The sequence below is a fragment of the Dermacentor silvarum genome, chromosome 11 (assembly GCF_013339745.2).
Source record: "Dermacentor silvarum isolate Dsil-2018 chromosome 11, BIME_Dsil_1.4, whole genome shotgun sequence".
Taxonomy (NCBI): domain Eukaryota; kingdom Metazoa; phylum Arthropoda; class Arachnida; order Ixodida; family Ixodidae; genus Dermacentor; species Dermacentor silvarum.
The window spans coordinates 9,492,882-9,511,354 of record NC_051164.1 but is presented as its reverse complement, the minus strand read 5'-3'; the positions used below and the strand labels follow the sequence as shown (position 1 = coordinate 9,511,354).

Here is an 18,473-nt window from a genome sequence, read left to right as displayed (position 1 = left end):
TGGGGGGGGGGGGGCTGCAGGGTCGAAGTGACGGAGGATAGGTAGCGAGGTTAGCAGACGGCGTAATTTCGTGAAGGCGTCATCGCAGGCGGGCGACCAAGCTGAAAGTACTTTGTCGCCGCGTGGAAGGTCTGTCAGGGGTGCACTTATGGAGGCGAAATTTCGAATAAAACGTCAGAAATATGAGCATAAACCAACGAAACTTTGAAGCTCCTTTAACGCCGTTGGTTTGGGAAAGTCGGCGACTGCGCGGAGCTTGGCTGGATCCGGCAGAATGCCGTCTCGCGAGACAACATGGCCAAGAATGGTGAGCTGTCGGGCACCAAAACGACATTTTTTTAAGTTGAGTTGAAGTCCCGCATCAGTCAGGCATTTCAGAACGTGCTCGAGACGGCTGAGATGTGTGCGGAAATCAGAGGAAAAGACAACTACGTCATCCAGGTAGCACAGACATATGTTCCATTTGAGGCCGCGTAAAATATCCATCATCCTCTCAAAAGTGGCTGGAGCGTTACACAGGCCGAAAGGCATCACGGTAAATTTGTATATTCCGTCAGGGGTCACAAATGCTGTTTTATGTCGATCAGATGGTGCCATGGGGACTTGCCAGTATCCGGAACTTAAATCCAGTGAAGAAAAGAACTCCGCTCCCTGCGAACAGTCGAGGGCGTCGTCGATGCGCGGTAACGGGTAAACGTCCTCGCGTGTTATCTTGTTCAGACGTCGGTAGTCGACGCAGAACCGAATAGAGCCATCCTTTTATTGCGATAGCAATTATATGGACACTCAAAAGCAGATTTCTGCCGTCGGCGTCGCCGTCGCCGTCGGCGTCGCCGTCGCCGTCGCCGTGAGGTTCCGTATGACGTCAATGGAGATGAAATCGTGGCCGCGCGCCGCCGAACGCTGTATGTGCGAGTGAAAGGGCGCGAGGGACGCGCTCTTTCACGGGGAGTGAACGCACGGCGGAGAACAAACGCGCGTTCTGCGCCGTGCTTCCTTAAGGGCTGCAGAAGTAGGCGTCTCTTTCCTCCTTTACAATCACCATATATGTAGAGCAAACGCGCCTTCTTCCGATGCGCGAGAGGCCGTGGGGGAGGGGGGGAAGGGGGAGGGAAGGGAGGCGACGTTTAGCTGCGGCACCAAGTGCCTATTTATATCAGAGGCTCCGGCAACAGTCACCAACGCCGCACGCATTTTGAGCGAACGCGGGCAAAATGCCGACGGCGTCGACAACAGTTCGGCGCGTTGCCGGTGCTGCTGCATGTCCAAGTTTATACAGCTGATAAAGCTAATATCATTACTCCGTATATCTCTCTACAAATTTGCTATCGCAATTGATGCTTCACCTTTCAGGTGAAACTGCGACAACTTTTTTCTTAACAAGAACGACAGGTGACGCCCAGGGAGTGTTGGAAGGCTGCACAACACCGCGCTTCAGCATATCAGCAACCTGGTCGTCAATTACACGGCGCTCCGAGGCGGATACCCGATAAGGGCGTTGCAGTAGAGGTGCATGACTGCCTGTATCGATCTCGTGAAAAACGTTCGACGTGCGACCTAAACCGGAGGCAGGGCTGTCAAAAGAAGCGCGGAACTTCTGCAGGAGAGTGAGCAGCTGGCTTCGTTCAGAAGAGGGCGTTTCATCGTCAATAGAGCGGTGGCAAGCGTCGAGGAGGGACTGATCAACCGCAGGGTCACAAGTAAGTGCGCTAAGGTCCGTAGAAGTAGAAGCGGCAGGAGCGTCAAAGATGCAAAAGGTGTCGACTGGCTGAACGAGGCCTAGGCATTCGCATGAAATAAAGGTAAAGGGCACGCCGTGGGATTGTCGACGAGCATCTTCGTGACGCCACTGTGAAGAGTAAGGAGAGCAAAGGGCAGCGGAGAACGTTTGCGGTGAATTAACACTTCAGAGGGCGTAAAGAGGACATCGCCATCAGAAATAGCGGCTCAGGACACAGGCACAAGCAGGGAAGAGCACGGAGTAACGGCAATTGTCTTCGGACACCAACAGTTTAGCACTAGAAGGGCGGTTGTCGATTGTCTCGAAATCGTGAAGTGCAGAAAGTTCGAGTTCGGCGTGACAACAGTCAATAATGGCGTTAATATTTGCAAGGAAGTCGCAGCCTAATATAATGTCATGGGAACACGAGGGCAGCACGATGAATTTGACGGTATACAGAAGTCCTTGAATGAAGACTCGAGCAGTACAGGCAGCGAGAGGCGTAATGTTTTGAGCGTTCGCGGTTCGAAGGGAGAGGTCGGATAAACGCGTCAAAACTTTTCTTAGTACGCGACAGAGTTGGGCGGGAATTACGGATACGGCGGCTCCTGTATCGACAAGCGCCAGTACGGAGATCCCTTCGACACACACTTCAATTATGTTAGCTGGAGAGGTACGAGGACTTGTGCATTGCGACGAGGACGCAGTTCGTGCCTCGGGAACTGCGGCCATCAGTTTTGCTGCTCGACGGGTCCGGTACGGCGACGCATCGGAGAAAGCGAGCGACGACGTGGAGACGGTGAGCGGCGGGTAGACGCGGATGGGCAATCGGGACAAAAGGAAGAGGTAGGAAGGCTATTTTTTGTGCCCCTCGTTCCATAAAAACAACCTAAATAAAAATGAGGGAAACCCGCACCACCACAGGTATCGCAGGTTTGAACCAATGAAACATAAATGAAAAGGGGTATGAACCCAAAACAGTTTTGAAAAAAAGCCAATGGTGAGAAAAAAAAACCAACTGCGAGAAGAGCCGAACGAAATGCCAAGATGAGAGCGTTGGCAACGAAAAACTCGATAATCCCAAAGGTCAGCATCGGCATGGTGGGATGCATCTCGACTGCATTTATTAAAACAAAGCTCACAGAAGCACTTGATACAGAGAGGAAAAAAAGGAAGGGCTGTAGGATAAATAGGAAAGGTGTCCAAGGCGGCAAGGCAGGCCATCGAAAGCAAAGGCCAGGCAGGTGCAGGCAGGTGGTAGTATGCGGGTGGCCCAAAATCCAGGAATAGGAGGTCAATGAAGTGCCGAAAAGGCTTGCAGCTGGGAAATATTTAAAGAGTAGGCGGAAGGTAAGCGAAAAGAAAACACCAATGTGATGTGGTACAGAAAACAAACGAAAAGGTGTGTGCAGGGGAGCGCGAAGAAGAACGATGGTGATGATGACAGGTATGAGGATGGAGTCCAGTCATTCCGCGAATGGTACCCCCGGAGCAACGCCCCACCTTAGTTAGCGTAACCGAGGGCACCAAACAACGAAAGCAGGAGAAAGATATGAGAGGGAAATGTGAAGGCGAGAAAAGATGCAAGTAGTAGAAAGAGAAAAGAGTCAAGAAGAAGATGGGAATGTGAAAGAAGAAATTAGGCGATAAAGGCGAATTAAGAGTGCTCTCTTCCGCGGGTGAAGGAGAAGTGAAGGGTAGTGTGTGGGACTGAGAAGAAAGTCATTGCGGTCCTTAAGTAATGTAGCAACCTCTGAAGTTAATGGGCAATGGTTAAAGTAATGAAGTAGGTCGATACAGGAATCACCGCAGGCACAGTTACTATGATGGGAGAGATGAAACCGGAAAAAGTAAAAAGGTAATCGGGCATGACAGGTGAGAAGTTGAGCAAGAGGTTAGCGGGGCGGGAAGAAGGCAGGTATCTGTAACACATTAGGAACCCAGTGGTAAAGCGCCGTGTCCGCGCTGTCGCGCGACCAGGCAACATGCCACTGGGCGTAGGGGGATGCACGCATCCTAGATTTAATTGAGGCCTGTGAAAGAAGAATGGACCTGGAAATTGCCCCGTGCCGCAGCCGAACCGGCGATGCTGTCTGCAGTAGGTAGGAAGGCTGGAAGGCGAAGAGGAAAACTGAGCGGAGAAAGGTGGCGCTCGCCAGATGTTCGGAAAAGGAAGCATACGACGACGGCAATGGCGCGCCAATGACCAGCAGCACCACAAGCAAAACATATTGGACGGTCATCGAAGGTGCGCCATTGTTGCGGGTAAGCTCTGACTCGTGGCTGAGAAGTCGGAAAATGCCGTCGGTCTGGTAGCGGCATAGGTGGCGGCGAAAAGGTCGGTGGTCGATGCATAGGGGGCGGCGAGAGCGTTTGTGGACGAGGCCGGGCTACTGCTTCTGCGTACGTGAGAGGTGCAGTAACTGGCGTCCGATCATGGGCTGGAGGAATTGCTTGGGAAACTTGCTCCTGGATGTAATCGCGGATCGTAGGCGCCAAAGCGGGTGGTGGTTCCGGGACGCAAGGCATCAATGATAGCTGGCGAGCGACCTCTGCGCGAACAAATTGCTGAATCTTGAGTAACAGAGGAGCATGGTCGTCGCCAACTCCAAGGATGGACAGAGCGTCTGCAGGCACAGGGGGACGTCGGGTGTGAAGCCGTTGCCGGCGCAACTCGTCGTAACTCTGGCACAATTCTATCACTTCGATGACAGTGCGAGGGCTCTTCGATAATAACATTTGGAACGCGTCGTCCTCAATACCCTTCATGATATGTTTGATCTTCTCCTCCTCTGACATCGACGCGTTCACCCGTTTGCAAAGGTCAACAATGTCCTCACTGTAGCTCGTGAAATTCTCTCCGATCTCTTGGGATCGTGTACGCAAACGGTGTTCTGCACGGAGCTTTCTTACTTCTGGCCGACCGAAAACTTGTGTAAACATGGTCTTGAAAACGAACCACGTAGTGAGATCGCCTTCATGGTTTAGAAACCATAGTTTCGCAACGTCCGACAGATCGAATGCTACGGTTCTAAACTTGGTAGCATCGTCCCAATGGTTATGAGCACTCACTCGCTCGTATGAGGAGATCCAATCTTCAACGTCTTTTTCATCTGTGCCGGAGAAGATAGGGGGATCTCGCTGACGCAAGGCACCGGCACAAACCAGGGTGGGCGGAGCCGGTGGAGTAGTTTGAGGAGTGCCGCTTGCGTCGTCGCGCATGATGGGGGTAGAGTGCGACTCCGAAGTTCCAGGGTGATCGAAACCCAGCAACCTCCACCACTTGCTGAGATGTTTATGAGCAATGAACGCAGGCGAACGAGGAGCAGTCACAAGCGTTCGGCCAAGGACAGCAACCACGAGCTCATGCCGGTGGCGATGCCGCTGAGGCGCAAGCTACTCTTCTTCATTACGAATTGATAAATCAGTGCATGGTACCAAACTGGCACAAACTTTTAATGACTTTTTCCTGGAATCTAGGGAAAATCTCACATCATTTTGATGCAAACAATATGCTTGAAAAAAAATCTTAATCGCCTTTTTCTAAACCCGACGAGCGAATCTGAAACTTTCGCCACACTTTGTCCACTTAGAAACAGCGCACCTCTGGACATAGATAATTCACAAATAAAACCTGTAAAATAGGTAGCCGATTTAATTTCACCAGTTCTCACTCATATCTACAATCTAGCCCTCTCAACCAGAACTTTTCCACAAAAAATGCAAATTTCAAAAGTTATTCCTTATTTTTTTTAATGTCGCAGTTTCGCCCGAAAGGCGAAGCATCAATTGCGATAGCAAATTAGTAGAGAGCTATTCGGAGTAGGGATAGTAGTTTATCGGCTGCATAAACTTGGACACATTCGCTTACTAACTGAATGAACAAGCGTGGTGTCAGCGCGCACAAGCAAACATGAATAGATCACACTGAATGACAGCAGACAACGACTGTCAAAACGCTGGCAGCAAGCGCAGCCGCCGCAGCGGGCTGCGAAGGTTCATGCGGTCTATTCGCTTCAACGGAAACTGAGCTGGTGAATGCACAGCGCATACAAAGGTCAGAGCTGTGTGGAGATAACAGACGGTGCTGGCAAAGTACGAGCGCAGTTGTTGGCAGAGTAGAAGCCGCCCGCCCCCTCCCTCCCGCGCTGCCTTCCCGCTTTCTTGCTTTCGCGTGGGAGATTGAGTGGCAAGTTCCCCTTACGCCCAGTTGCAAGATACGCCTTTGGTGCCGAAGCACAGCGTCACCCCGCTTCCCTCCCTCCCATAACCCCACGGCCTTTCGCGCGATGGTCGCGTTTGCTTTCCGCCGTGCGTTCGCTCTCCGTGATAGCGCGCGTCTCCCGCGCACTTTCGCTCGCGCATACGGCGCACGGCGATGATATTATCGCCCTTGGACTTTATACGGAACCTCTCGGCGATGGCGACGCCGACGGCAGAAATCCGGTTGAAGTGTACATAATTGCTATCGCAATAAAACGGAGATAAAATAACCTGGCCAATTACCGACCAATTTCTCTTCTACCGGTGTTCTCTAAAGGTCTGGAGAGACTGTCACATTTTAGGATTTCTTCTTTCGTAGATAAATTCACTTTGATGAATTTATCTACGAAAAGGGTACAAGCGTACCCCGGCCTGGCGTTCGGCTTCCTTCAGGGGTGATACGCTTGGGAAAGGAGCCTGCGCCCTGAATTCCCGTCGAAACCAGCGTGAGCACGGAAATCAATCTTGGTTTTCGCAAAGGTTGATCGACGGGACATTCTCTGTTAACACAAAAAGAAATTATTCTAGAAGCATTTGAGGAAAAACAGTTTGTTGTTGGAATATGTGTAGATCTTTCAAAAGCATTCGACAGTTTCAACCATGACACGCTATTACTAAAGCTTGAACTTTGCGGGATGAGGGGAGTACCCTTAAAACGTTTAAGATCATATTTTAAATACCTGAAGCACTGCGTTTCTATCAACGACAAACTATCCCCTCTGAAATTGATAAATGCTGATGTTCCTAAAGGCAGCATTCTTGGACTGCTCTTGTTTAATTTATATGTTATTGATGTCACTAACGTTAGCAAAACACCAACTCATATAGTCTACGCGAATGACATAACGCTTCTATTTAGCGGGTCCAACATTAAGACACTTCAGTAAAACATCAATGATTTCCTCCGAGACCTGCTAAATTGGAGTAATATAAGTTCATTACAATCAATACAAGCAAAACTAAAGCAATCCTTCTTACTCCTAAACAGTCGCCGGTAGTTCTCAAAGAAAATCTTATGCTTGACCAAACGCCTTTAGAGGTTCTTGACTCCTTCAAAAAACTACGCGTATACTTCCACAAGCATTCGTCCTGGGACACGCATATTGAACACATTATTACCAAACTTTCGAGGACTGTCGGCATTTTGGCTAGATTACGTTTTTTATTGTGATAGCAATTATATGGACACTTCAACCGGATTTCTGCCGTCGGCGTCGCCGTCGCCGTGAGGTTCCGTATAGATTCCAAGAGCGATAAAAGCGTCGCCGCGCGCCGTATGCGCGAGCGAAAGAGCGCGGGGGAGGCGCACTATCACGGAGGGCGAACTCCCCCGCGCGCTATCACGGAGAGCGAACGCACGGTGGAAAGCAAACGCGACCGTCGCCCGAAAGGCTGTCGGGGTATGGGAGGGAGGGAGGCGGGGCGGGGCGGCGCTGTGCTCCGGCACCAAAGGCGTATCTTGCCACTCAATCTCCCACGCGAAAGTAAGAAACGGGAAGAAGGGGGGAGGGGGGGGGGCAGCTTCTCCTTTGCCAACAACTTCTTTGCCTGGCGGTGCCGGTCGCCCGCACCGTCTCTTATCTCCACACGGCTCTGACCTTAGTATGCGCTATGCATTAGCCGCTCAGTTTCCGTTGAAGCGATAGACCGCGCGAACCAGCGCTTGCTGCCAGCGTTTTGACAGTCGTTGGCTGCGGTCATTCAGTGTGATCTATTCATGTTTGCTTGTGCGCGCTGACACCACGATTGTTAATTCAGTTAGTAAGCCAACGTGTATAAGTTTATACAGCCGATAAAACTACTATCCCTACTCCGAATAGCTATCTAGTAATTTGCTATCGCAATAGATGCTTCGCCTTTCGGTCGAAACTGCGACATTTTTTCTACCACCCACTATAAACGCGCTATTTTTGCCCAACTAACTACTGCTGTCTTGTACGGGGCAAAAATACGTCATCCAATTTACACTAATTGTGTGCATATTTCAGAAAAAAATCCCTTAAATGTACGTAAAGAGCAACTTTTCAGGTGGTTTAATGTAATACCTGTTCAAAATCTTTATTCATATAATATGGCCATACGATGTAAACATAGCATGAATACTTGGAAATACATCATAACTTCGTTATCGCATTTGAAGATTCGGACACCGATATAGAACACACGCATCAAAGAGTATTGGAAAGTCCCGTTTTGTCGAACGAAATATGGCGAATAAATGCTTCAGTACAGCATACCTGTACTTCTAAATTTTTACAGCGAAAGCTGTATATGGCTAGGCGAAACGTCCCATGTTTCGATCAACGTCTCCATTTGCTGCGCCGTCAGTTAAGTCGTTCTCTACGTCGCACCCAAGCGCGCGCACCATTGGCAGCGTCGTTAGTGACGTCGTTAGTGACGTCGTTAGCGAACGCGTTCCCGCCATTGCCACGTTGACGCTGCTCTGCCAGCAACGCCGTCTCCTCGGCTCACTGTTGTCGCATGCATTCGATATCTCAAGTTAGCTTGGCGTCGTATCGGCCCGCCATTGGCGCTTGCGTTCCACTAGAAACACAAACATGTAACCAATAATTGAGAAACGCTTCAATACAGCGTCGGGAATAACCCACTGCTAAAAACCGGGGCCACACGTTTCAGCTTCGCTGGTTAACCATCTGTACGAAGTGCTTGGGTGGTGTTTTTTTTTTCCCATGAAAGAGCGATCGATATGACAACTGTCAGCAAAAACACACTGCGCTCAACCTTTGTGACGTACTCATGATACCATGTGTTCTGTGTGGGTGTGCTTGTCTGAGAACTCATATGCATTTCATTATATGCATTTTATGTATGTATCCCTGCAATTCTTGGTATTTTCTGTATTTTTTTCCAACCGAGAATGTGTGAAACAAAGTTCGTGCCTGAAATTTTTTATAGTGAAATGTATGCTGTATTGTTTTTAACATTTCTTGTTGTGGTGGTTCGTGGGCCCAGGGACTCAGATACAGGGAGCAAAGTCATAGACAGGACAAACATTTATCAAAGACAGATGGCGACAATTACATTTACGATGAGTTAACAAGACATTGTGGCTATTTGCATAACGGTCCACGCAGTCCACGACTCACGCGAACTATCACAGTGCGTGTCCTTCGGCCATTTCGTAAGATGGTCACTCACAATACTGGTGACGATGGCGGGGGCGTCGGCACTTGCAGACGCAGCGTTGTTTGTACGGAGAACTCGTACAGGCGGCCAGCGCACGAGAAGATGAACTGCTCGCGCGACTGCACGGCAGGCCCACGCGGCCAGCAACGCGGCACCGTGGCCACGACCCCAGCAGGCGGTTGTGCCGGACCCTCTCACGTGGCTCGCCCGAACTTCGCACTCTCGACCAAGACCATCTGGTACCGCTTGGCTCGAACGCTCGTTCACCGCAGGAACAGTACCGACCCGTTCAGCCTGGTCTGCATCTCAGCTATGGCCGGAACACAAGTTCACCGTGGGACACGCCAGTCTCGTCCCGGCTGGTCTGGTGGCACCGGCTCGGTCCGTGTTGTGCCTCAGGTCGAACCCGTACACGCCCTGGCTAGCCTAGCAGCGCTAGCTCAGCCGTTTTCGTTCCGAAGGGCCCGAGCTCCCATGCACGTTCGTCACGAGCTCGCGCATTCACTTCGTCGTCGTGGCTTCCGTTGGCTTCTTCCAAGTTCGAATACTACTTTCTTACTACACTTGTGCTCACATAATGTTTAAAATGTTACAAGGTACCTATGTCACTGGTTTCTCCTACTGTATCCATTGTAAAGGGAGTCCGAACCTCTGTCAAGTGAATTAATTTTCACTTTTAGTTCGGACTTTTCCCCATATAAAATTGAAATAAACTCGATTCACTCGCTTGAATAAGTCCTCTAAGCATGCAGTCGATAGCACTGGAGAGATTGTCTCTCCTTGCCTGACCGCTTTTTGATAGGTAATTTGCTTTTTTTGTGGCCAATCAAGGTAGCTGTGGAATATTTGTAGATATTTCCCAAAATATTCACGTACGCCAACTGTCATTCTTGACTATGTAATGCTTCCATGGCTGCTGATTGCTCTACATAATCAAATGCCTTTTCATAATATATGAAAACCATATAGAGAGGTTGATTGCACTCCGCAGATTTGTCAATTACCTGATTTATGACATGGATGTGATCCATTGTAGATTATCCCTTCCTGAAGCCAGCCTGTTCTCTTGATTGGTTGATGTCAAGTGTTGCCCTGATTCTAAACGGAAATTATTTTTGGGAATATTTTATACCATACTGAAAGCACGCTAAAGGCCTATAATTCAATTCCTTAACCTCTTCCTTTTTTATGAATTAGTATAATGTTGGCATTCTTCCAGCTTTCTGGCACAAGTATACAGCGTACTGCGGAGCCTTGCGTACAGAAGGCGGAAAACTTTTCAAGCATAATATCTCCCCCATCTTTGACTACATCGACTGTTATTCCATCTTTTCCTGCCGCTTTTCGCCGGCCCTTGTAACTTTATCGCTAGCTATATAAGGAGCCTCTGCATCCTTTTCATCACTACTTCCTTTATGCGAAGTGAATTAGTTCTTTGATCCACTCATTATTACAAATGAGATGCCAGATCGACTATTTAAGTTTAAGAAATCTTTATGACATGTTTTCTTGAAGTTGGAGGATTAAACAAAATAACAAAAAAAAAGGATGTCCTATATGTCGGCTCAGCTCGCAAAAGGGGCATCGCGCAAGATTGCTTTTTGAGTGCACTGAGAAAATCCTGTGACAATCTGATGAGAGACCGTTTCCAAGCACTTTGTAAATCTGTGATGTCCACAGCCTCTTCTTTCCGGCTGCAGTCACGCGCCGGCTGCAATCACGCGCCGGCTGCAGTCACGAACACCGCGCGCGGTCGGCGCGAACGCGGGGAAACGCGGACGCCGTGGGCAGCAACTCAGCGCGTTGCCTCGTTGGTGCTGCTACAATTTTTCTCTCTCTCTCGCTCTCATTTTCTCATTCTCTCTCCCGAGCACAGCGCGCGCCACGCGCATCCTCTCCTTCCCGACTATTACTAACTGTGGTGTGAGCGCGCACAAACAAACATGAATAGATCACACTGAATGACTGCAGACAACGATGCAGAAAATGCAGAAAACGCTGGCAGCAAGCGCATATACGCCGCAGTGGGCGAAGGCACGTGCGGTCTATCGCTTCAACGGAAACTGAGCGGCGAATGCACAGCGCATAAAGGTCAGAACCGTGTGGAGATTAGAGATGGTGCGAGCGAGCGACGAGCGCGGTTGTTGGCAGAGTAGAAATGCGCCCCCCCCCCCCCCCCCCCCACCCCCGCTTCCTCCGGCTCTCGCTTCCCGCTTCCTTGCTTGCGCGTGGAAGATTGAGTGCGTTCGCTCTCCGTGACAGCGTGCGTCCCGCTCGCTTCCGCTCGGGCATACGGCGCGCGGCGAAGATTTTATCTATACGGAACCTCACGGCGACGACCCCGGAACCTCACGGCGACGACGACGGCGACGGCGACGGCAGAAATCCGGTTGAAGTGTCCATATAATTGCTATCGCAATAAAACATCGAACTATATCCGAGTGCGAATTGAGCCACTGCAAGATGCCTCCCTAGCTTCCACGGCGTTGACTGCTGTGTTTGGAACGGTGTATATACTCCATCTCACAAGCTGTTTTCAGCACTGCGAAAGCTACACAAACTTCTTAGCCAATAGGAAGGCCGAATGCCCCTAGAGATATGTTCATCCGCGCCGCGTCGTCTGCTCAGCGTCTGCTTTGCCATCCTGTTATATGCTCCATGGTTGGTGGTTTGATGCAAAAAATGTTTTGACGCTGTAACTACAAGCTGCGTTTACATGCATGCAACAGCAGAGCTTCGTTTTACCTGTACGCTTTTCCTGCAGTTACCTTGCAGCCTCCTTAGCAAGTAATAAGGACGAACGTCCTCATAAATGTTCACCTACGGCACAGCTTCTGCTCGGCGTCTCTACTTGGCGTTTGATCGCTACCGTCATCCAATACCATCCTAGAGCGGGGAAGTAAATTAATTATGCAGTGAACAATTAGGTCTTTATAGCGTTCCGCATCATCAATACATCACCAGTGCTAGTGCTGTGGCGTCATCTGCTAACTAGAAATCAAAGCAGTTTTAAGGGTCGGCGCCGTGTTTATAGTCCTAGCAGCGTGAAAACGAACAGCCGATCTCAATAATTACGACAAAATATACCTAATGCTTTGACAACAGCTTGAGAGAAGACTCAGCGATGACAGATTTTGCCACTTGTTTTTTGCTGACAAGGCAGTCGAGCGCCAGAAATAAGCGTGAATTCGGATTGAAGCGGGTGGTCAGCGCTGTATGTGTGCTGCCATGTTGCTATAGGTGATCACGGTTACGGTGGCTATTACGGTCACCGGCGGTAACTGTCATAGTAGACAGTTTTCCGCGTCGTCAATACATCACCAGTGCTTATGGTGTGGCGCCATCTGCTAACTAGAAATCAAACCAGTTTTAAGGGTGAGCGCCGTGTTTATAGTCCTAGCAGCGTGAAAACGAACAGCCGATCTCAATAATTACGACAAAACATACCTAATGCTTTGACAACAGCTTGAGAGAAGACTCAGCGGTGACAGATTTTGCCACTTGTTTTTTGCTGACAAGGCAATCGAGCGCCAGAAATAAGCGTGAATTCGGATTGAAGCGGGTGGTCAGCGCTGTATGTGTGCTGCCTTGTTGCTATAGGTGATCACGGTTACGGTGGCTATTACGGTCACCGGCGGTAACTGTCATAGTAGACAGTTTTCCGCGCCGTCAATACATCACCAGTGCTTATGGTGTGGCGCCATCTGCTAACTAGAAATCAAACCAGTTTTAAGGGTGAGCGCCGTGTCTATAGTCCTAGCAGCGTGAAAACGAACAGCCGATCTCAATAATTACGACAAAACAGACCTAATGCTTTGACCTCAGCTTGACAGAAGACTCAGCGACGACAGATTTTGCCACTTGTTTTTTGCTGACAAGGCGGAGCGCCAGAAATAAGCGCGAATTCGGATTGAAGCGGGTGGTCAGCGCTGATGTATGCTGCCATGTTGATAGGTGATCACGGTTACTGTGGCTATTACGGTTACCGGTGGTAACAGTCATAGTAGACAGTTTTAGAATAGCGTTTGTCACCTTACGTACGTTAAACGTAAGCACCTTTGCGGGACGTTATGGTGCGCGTCCTTTCAAAACTTTTAGTTTACCGTACGAGAACGCAAACGTAAGGGAGACGTTATAAAACAGAGCGCCGTCTGGTGCCTCGTGCCAAACGTATCCAAGCCAAGACTATCCGTTAACAACCATCCTGTTGTTGCTATGCGAACGCGTCTCGCTAGGCCTACGGCCGCTGGCATAGGCGAACGATCTCAGAAATTGGACGCGCTATGCACTTATAACTAACGTTTCAGGTGCGTTTAGAGAAAGTGAAAGCTCATTTCAATGGTTGCTGGCGATCAACGTGAGTGAGAGTGTAGCCATCACGAGGATTCGCGCTGAAGCGGGTGCCATGGGTCCGCAATGTTCGACAAAGCTATTTTTTATCGTCCCTAAACATTACGAGCGTTAAACTCGCCAAATAACGTATGGTATCATAGTGCACGTAAACCACAGAAACCCAACAACGGTCAAAGCATGCGCAGTGATGACAACGCTATTTCTTTACGTACGCAATGCGTTTACGTTTGGCTGAAAATGCTAAACTAAAACTGTCTAGTAATTCTCGGTACACGACGTGGACGTGCATGCGCAAAGGCCATAACATGTCCCGTATCTCTGTACCGTATCGTGTAGTGAGCAAAAATTAAACTCGCTAGTGTAGCCAATAATCATCCAGTTACGTCCAGAACTATATACCGCTGCGCAAGGACATTGCCTGTGTACGCTTCGTACCTTCCACAGTTCTGCCAATTGCTTGTGAGATGGAGCATAGTTGCTGTGTAGGTCATGGTCGCATTCATTTCAAAGAATCATTGCAAATTGCAAAAAATCATTGCAAAAAAACCATTGCAATCATTGCAAAGAATCCATTGCAAGCTTTTGCTTGCAATGGATTCTCTATTGCCCCACCTTATCGGTGTGAATGAGCCTAAGGACCACGGTTATAGCGACGCCAACAAGAGTGTAAACTGCTTTTATTAAAACCTGCGATCAGGCAGGAACAAATAAGAACAACCTGAATGTTGCTTTAGGGATGTACGTCTCGCTTTTCGCCTTATCATGTTTACGGATACTTGGTTTCGAAGCGAAGACGATACCTTATGTTTGTCAGCTTACAATTGGCGCTGCCTGAATCGCGATGGTAAGCGAAGAGCTGGTGTCTGTATTTTAACGCTTAAGGAATTTCATTGTTAAGGCCTTTCAATGTTTACGCATGTCACGCCAGGCTACGAAGTGATTACCGTAAAATATCATTCGTTTGTATATTGTGTTTGTTACCGCCCATCTGGAGGCAACTTTTCCAATTCATTTTCTTTTATAGATGCACTTTTGCAATTTGTTGATGGCCATAAGTATACAGTGATCATAGGAAGCGATTTGAAGATTATTCTATGTGTTGGTAATTCCATTAAGCTTGATTTCGAGACCTTAATAAACACTCATTTGTGTCACAACGCAAAAGCGCGCGTCCCTCACCCTCGCGCGCTTTCACTCGTGCATAAGTCGCGTTTGCTTTCCGCCGTGCGTTCGCTCAACACCTCCTAGACTAGTCTACAGCATAACGCCAATGAGAGTTTTCTTTTTTTTTCTATTGCCGGACGCGACCATCCAAGAGTGAGCCCTTAACAGCTTCGCTGTAAAAGTTAATCTAGGAGTGCCTCAGGGAAGTATTTTAGACCCGTTTTTGTTTCGTTTATATACAGCCGTATCCTTTATGAGACAGTGAACTACGTCATTTACGCTGACGATACGAGCCTCTTATTTTCTGCTCGCTCCACTGCTGATTTAGTAAATCATGCCATCATTACTCTGTATTCAATTCAGCTATGGTCTGCACAAAACCACCTCAAACTAAATGTCGGTAAAGCTCTCGGCATATATATTTCTGCAACTGTGTCATGGGATGCACATGTTAACTCCTTGATTGGCAAGCGTTGACGCATTATTGGTTTCTTGCAGCAGAATTGTGCAGCGTTCCCGGTATGTGTTAATCTGCTACTATATAATTTATTATTATCTTCTATTCTTGATTATGCCGCTATTGTTTGGGGCACAACTATAAATGCTAATATTACTCAGCAATTATTATTACGAAAGTGATGTATTACATTAGTTTGCAAATTGCCTTATTTGTCATATACAGCCTAATCATTTGCAAAATTACGCATATTTAATCTTCCTTCACGTTTTGAATTTAGGCTTTCCCGCTACTATTAGTTATGTACAAAGAAGAAAGACACTACATTGCAAAGTCTTGCCAATCTTAAACACAGCGGCATATGACAGTCGCAACCAGGAACTATGGCATGTAACACGCTGTCGTACAAACTGTGCAAAATAAATCATTCGATACCGGGTAATTTCGCTCTTGAAGAACTTGCAACAACAAAATGGGCTCGACCTTGCAAACATAATCTGTTTTCTGGGCAGCTCGGAAACAGTCTACGCAGACAGCTAAGGAGCCAGCCGAAACAGCTTCCAGGTCATGTCATAGAACGTGTTTCGAACCATCTGGAAGACGATGATGATGATACTTTAATGGCATTCCGTTTGAAATGGGGTGGTGACAAATAGTCGTCTAGCCTGCTTGATTTAATCAGGTATGCTATACATGTTTTTGTCTAGCATTTTTTTACACATATCTCCTTAATCTCTTTTTTCTCCCTTCAAATTCTACTTTGTGCAGCTTCCTATGACTCTTACCCAATACTCGCCAGATGATGATGATGATGATTTATTGGCATCCCCTTTGAAACGGGGCGGCGACAAATAGTCACCTAGCCTGCTTGATTTAATCAGGTATACTATACATGTTCTTTATCTAGCGTTTTTGTATACCTCTCATTATTATTTTTCTTTCTCAAAAATTTACCTTGTACCGCTGTCTATGATTTTTGGAGATCAGGTCGTATCCATCTTTTCCCTGCTTTTTTTCCACCAGTACTCTAATCGTCTCTTGCTCATCTCTACGGCTGATCTGTTTATGTTTCCTTCCAATTTAAACCCAAGCGCTTCTGGGAGTTGCACGTTGCCTACGGTTCTCGCTGGGTGGATCCCGTTGCATTCCATCAGGATGTGCTGAGTGGTTTCTGGATCTTTACTGCAGCATACACATGTCTCATCTAGTTCCGAATATTTGTTCCGATATGTTTTCGTCCTTAGGCAACCGGCTCGAGTCTCAAATAGCAAGGCACTGCCCTTTGTGTTACCGTACAGATTTTCCCTTCTGCGACGCGTTGCCACCTCGCGGGGACAAGAAAAAGTTGAAAAAAGCATACATTATTTTTGTATATTAAATCAGCGCGCCTGCGAACCTAGGAAAAACACGATGTGACTTACGTACATTAAGGGTTGAGGAAAGCGTGTCAACGTTTTTTGTTTTTTTTATGCGCAGACGACTTTTCTGTCGGCTTTCAAAGCGTCCTGCCCAGCCGCCATCTTGTTTGTGCAGAAAAGTACCCTGCATCGTTTTTTTACTTCGATGCTATCTTCGCCAAGAGGTCTACTTTGACGTCTTCATGAGAACTGGAACGCTTAGCCGTCTACTTTGCCGTCTACGGCAAGTATTGGAACACAGCCATTATTGCAAGAAGTTCGTGGCATGCTGGTGTAACAAATCTCTTTATTTATTCTTGGTTTTACTGAACTTCGTAATTCTTTTTTTATCATTTTCATTGTTGAAGTGTATCATATGTTACATGTTACATTCTCGCTTTATCTGTTTCGCCTTATATGTAAAACTGCTTCTTAGAGATAAAGGTTGCCTCTCAGTTCTGGGTCCAACATTTTCAGCCATGTTTGTAACACCTTCCTTACGTAAGGGCTCCACCCTACGAGGAAGTCACCCCACCTCATTAACAGTAAATGTTTTCTTTCTCTCTCTCTCTCTCTCTCTGTTTTGTTCCGCTCACTGCTCATTGCTGTCAATTGGAGGAGGCAGCCACCTCGTCAATATAGTAGCTTTCTGTGAATGCTCCTTTTATTCTTTCACAGAAAGATAAAGCACTGAATAGAATTAAATGTGCACTAAGTAGCCGCCCCGTTGATCGCTCTAGTAAGTCGTAAAGTAATTTCGCAAGAGCTTGTTATTATGGCAAATATCAGTACTTACGTTCATATTCTATACATCACAAAATTTTCGAAGAAATATACAGAACACAGAGTATGGAGCACACATGATCTACAGGAAGATGAACACCGAAGACATCATAGTGCAGACTGAGCAATCTTGCATATTAAGCACATGCATATCAAGAAAATAGGTCCTCCAATGTCTGCAGATCTGTTGCTTAAGGTGTTTTACTACTGGCGGCAAAAGCAAACATCTCCTGAATCCTTCGCCATTTGGAAAGGACAAAGCAATTAATGCTCCAGCATCGAAATCCTGGATTCAACTGATCTCGCGAGCACCGGAGCAGAAGTATACTTACCAGCTGCGGTCGTCTGGGTCTTCGTCGGTGCTCTGAGGGATGAAAAGAGACACGTTTAGGGAGAGTACAGCATAATATTCGTTTAGTCTCTTTTAGGAGTGGCCAAATAATAGAATATTTAATAGGGATTGAATATGACGCACTAAGTATTCGTATTCGAAAAGGAACTATTCAATATTTTCGAATATTTGCAACGACGGCTGAAGTCTTGTTACCGTTCTCCGTTCCCTATACAATGTTGCGTAAATTATCAGAAGTGAAGGAGCGACAGAATTTTTCGCGACAATGCAGGAACCTAATACAAGCTTGGTAATGCTTGCATTAGGCGGCATCGGAGCTCGAGCCCAGCTGCGATGCCGCCTATTCAAACAGAAGTAAAACGGAGGAATGCTTTTGTGATATAACCACTGAGCCGATTTTAACGAAATTTGTTGCATTTGAGAGAGAAAGTTACATTCTAGTGACTGTTGCAAGTGGAATTGCGATTTATTGCCTTACCTTTTTAGAATATTTTTGAAATTTTTGGAAGTTTGAAGAAAAATAGAAGCACGGAGTTTACAAATTTCTAGCTCTGCACCTAGAGCAGATATTGCAGTTCTGTAAACTGCAACCGTTAGGGCATTCAAAGCGGACAAATTTGATATGTTAATTCATATCGTGCGTGAATTTGTTACATTGGTTGCAAGGGTTTTGCAAAAGTTCTAATCACACATTAGTGGGTTTTTTTAGAGCCATGTACATTATATACATTTTGTCCGCTTTAGATTAACTATTAGGTGCAATTTACGGAATTGGGCTTCCTTGGGATTCCCCGGCCATGCTCGTGAGAAAGAAGGACGACAGCTGGCGCTTTTTTG

The 18,473-nt window shown here is 47.4% G+C and overlaps 1 protein-coding gene across 1 annotated transcript in view; it reads left to right on the top strand.

The window, feature by feature from the left end:
* Positions 1-15,907, top strand: part of LOC119433631 (uncharacterized) — an 18,035-nt gene extending 2,128 nt beyond the window's left edge. Inside the window, exon 5 of the mRNA XM_037700888.2 lies at positions 15,873-15,907. Within this exon, the coding sequence (XP_037556816.1) occupies positions 15,873-15,907 (35 nt within the window). The remainder of the gene's footprint in view (positions 1-15,872) is intronic.
* The last annotated feature ends 2,566 nt before the right edge of the window (positions 15,908-18,473 follow it).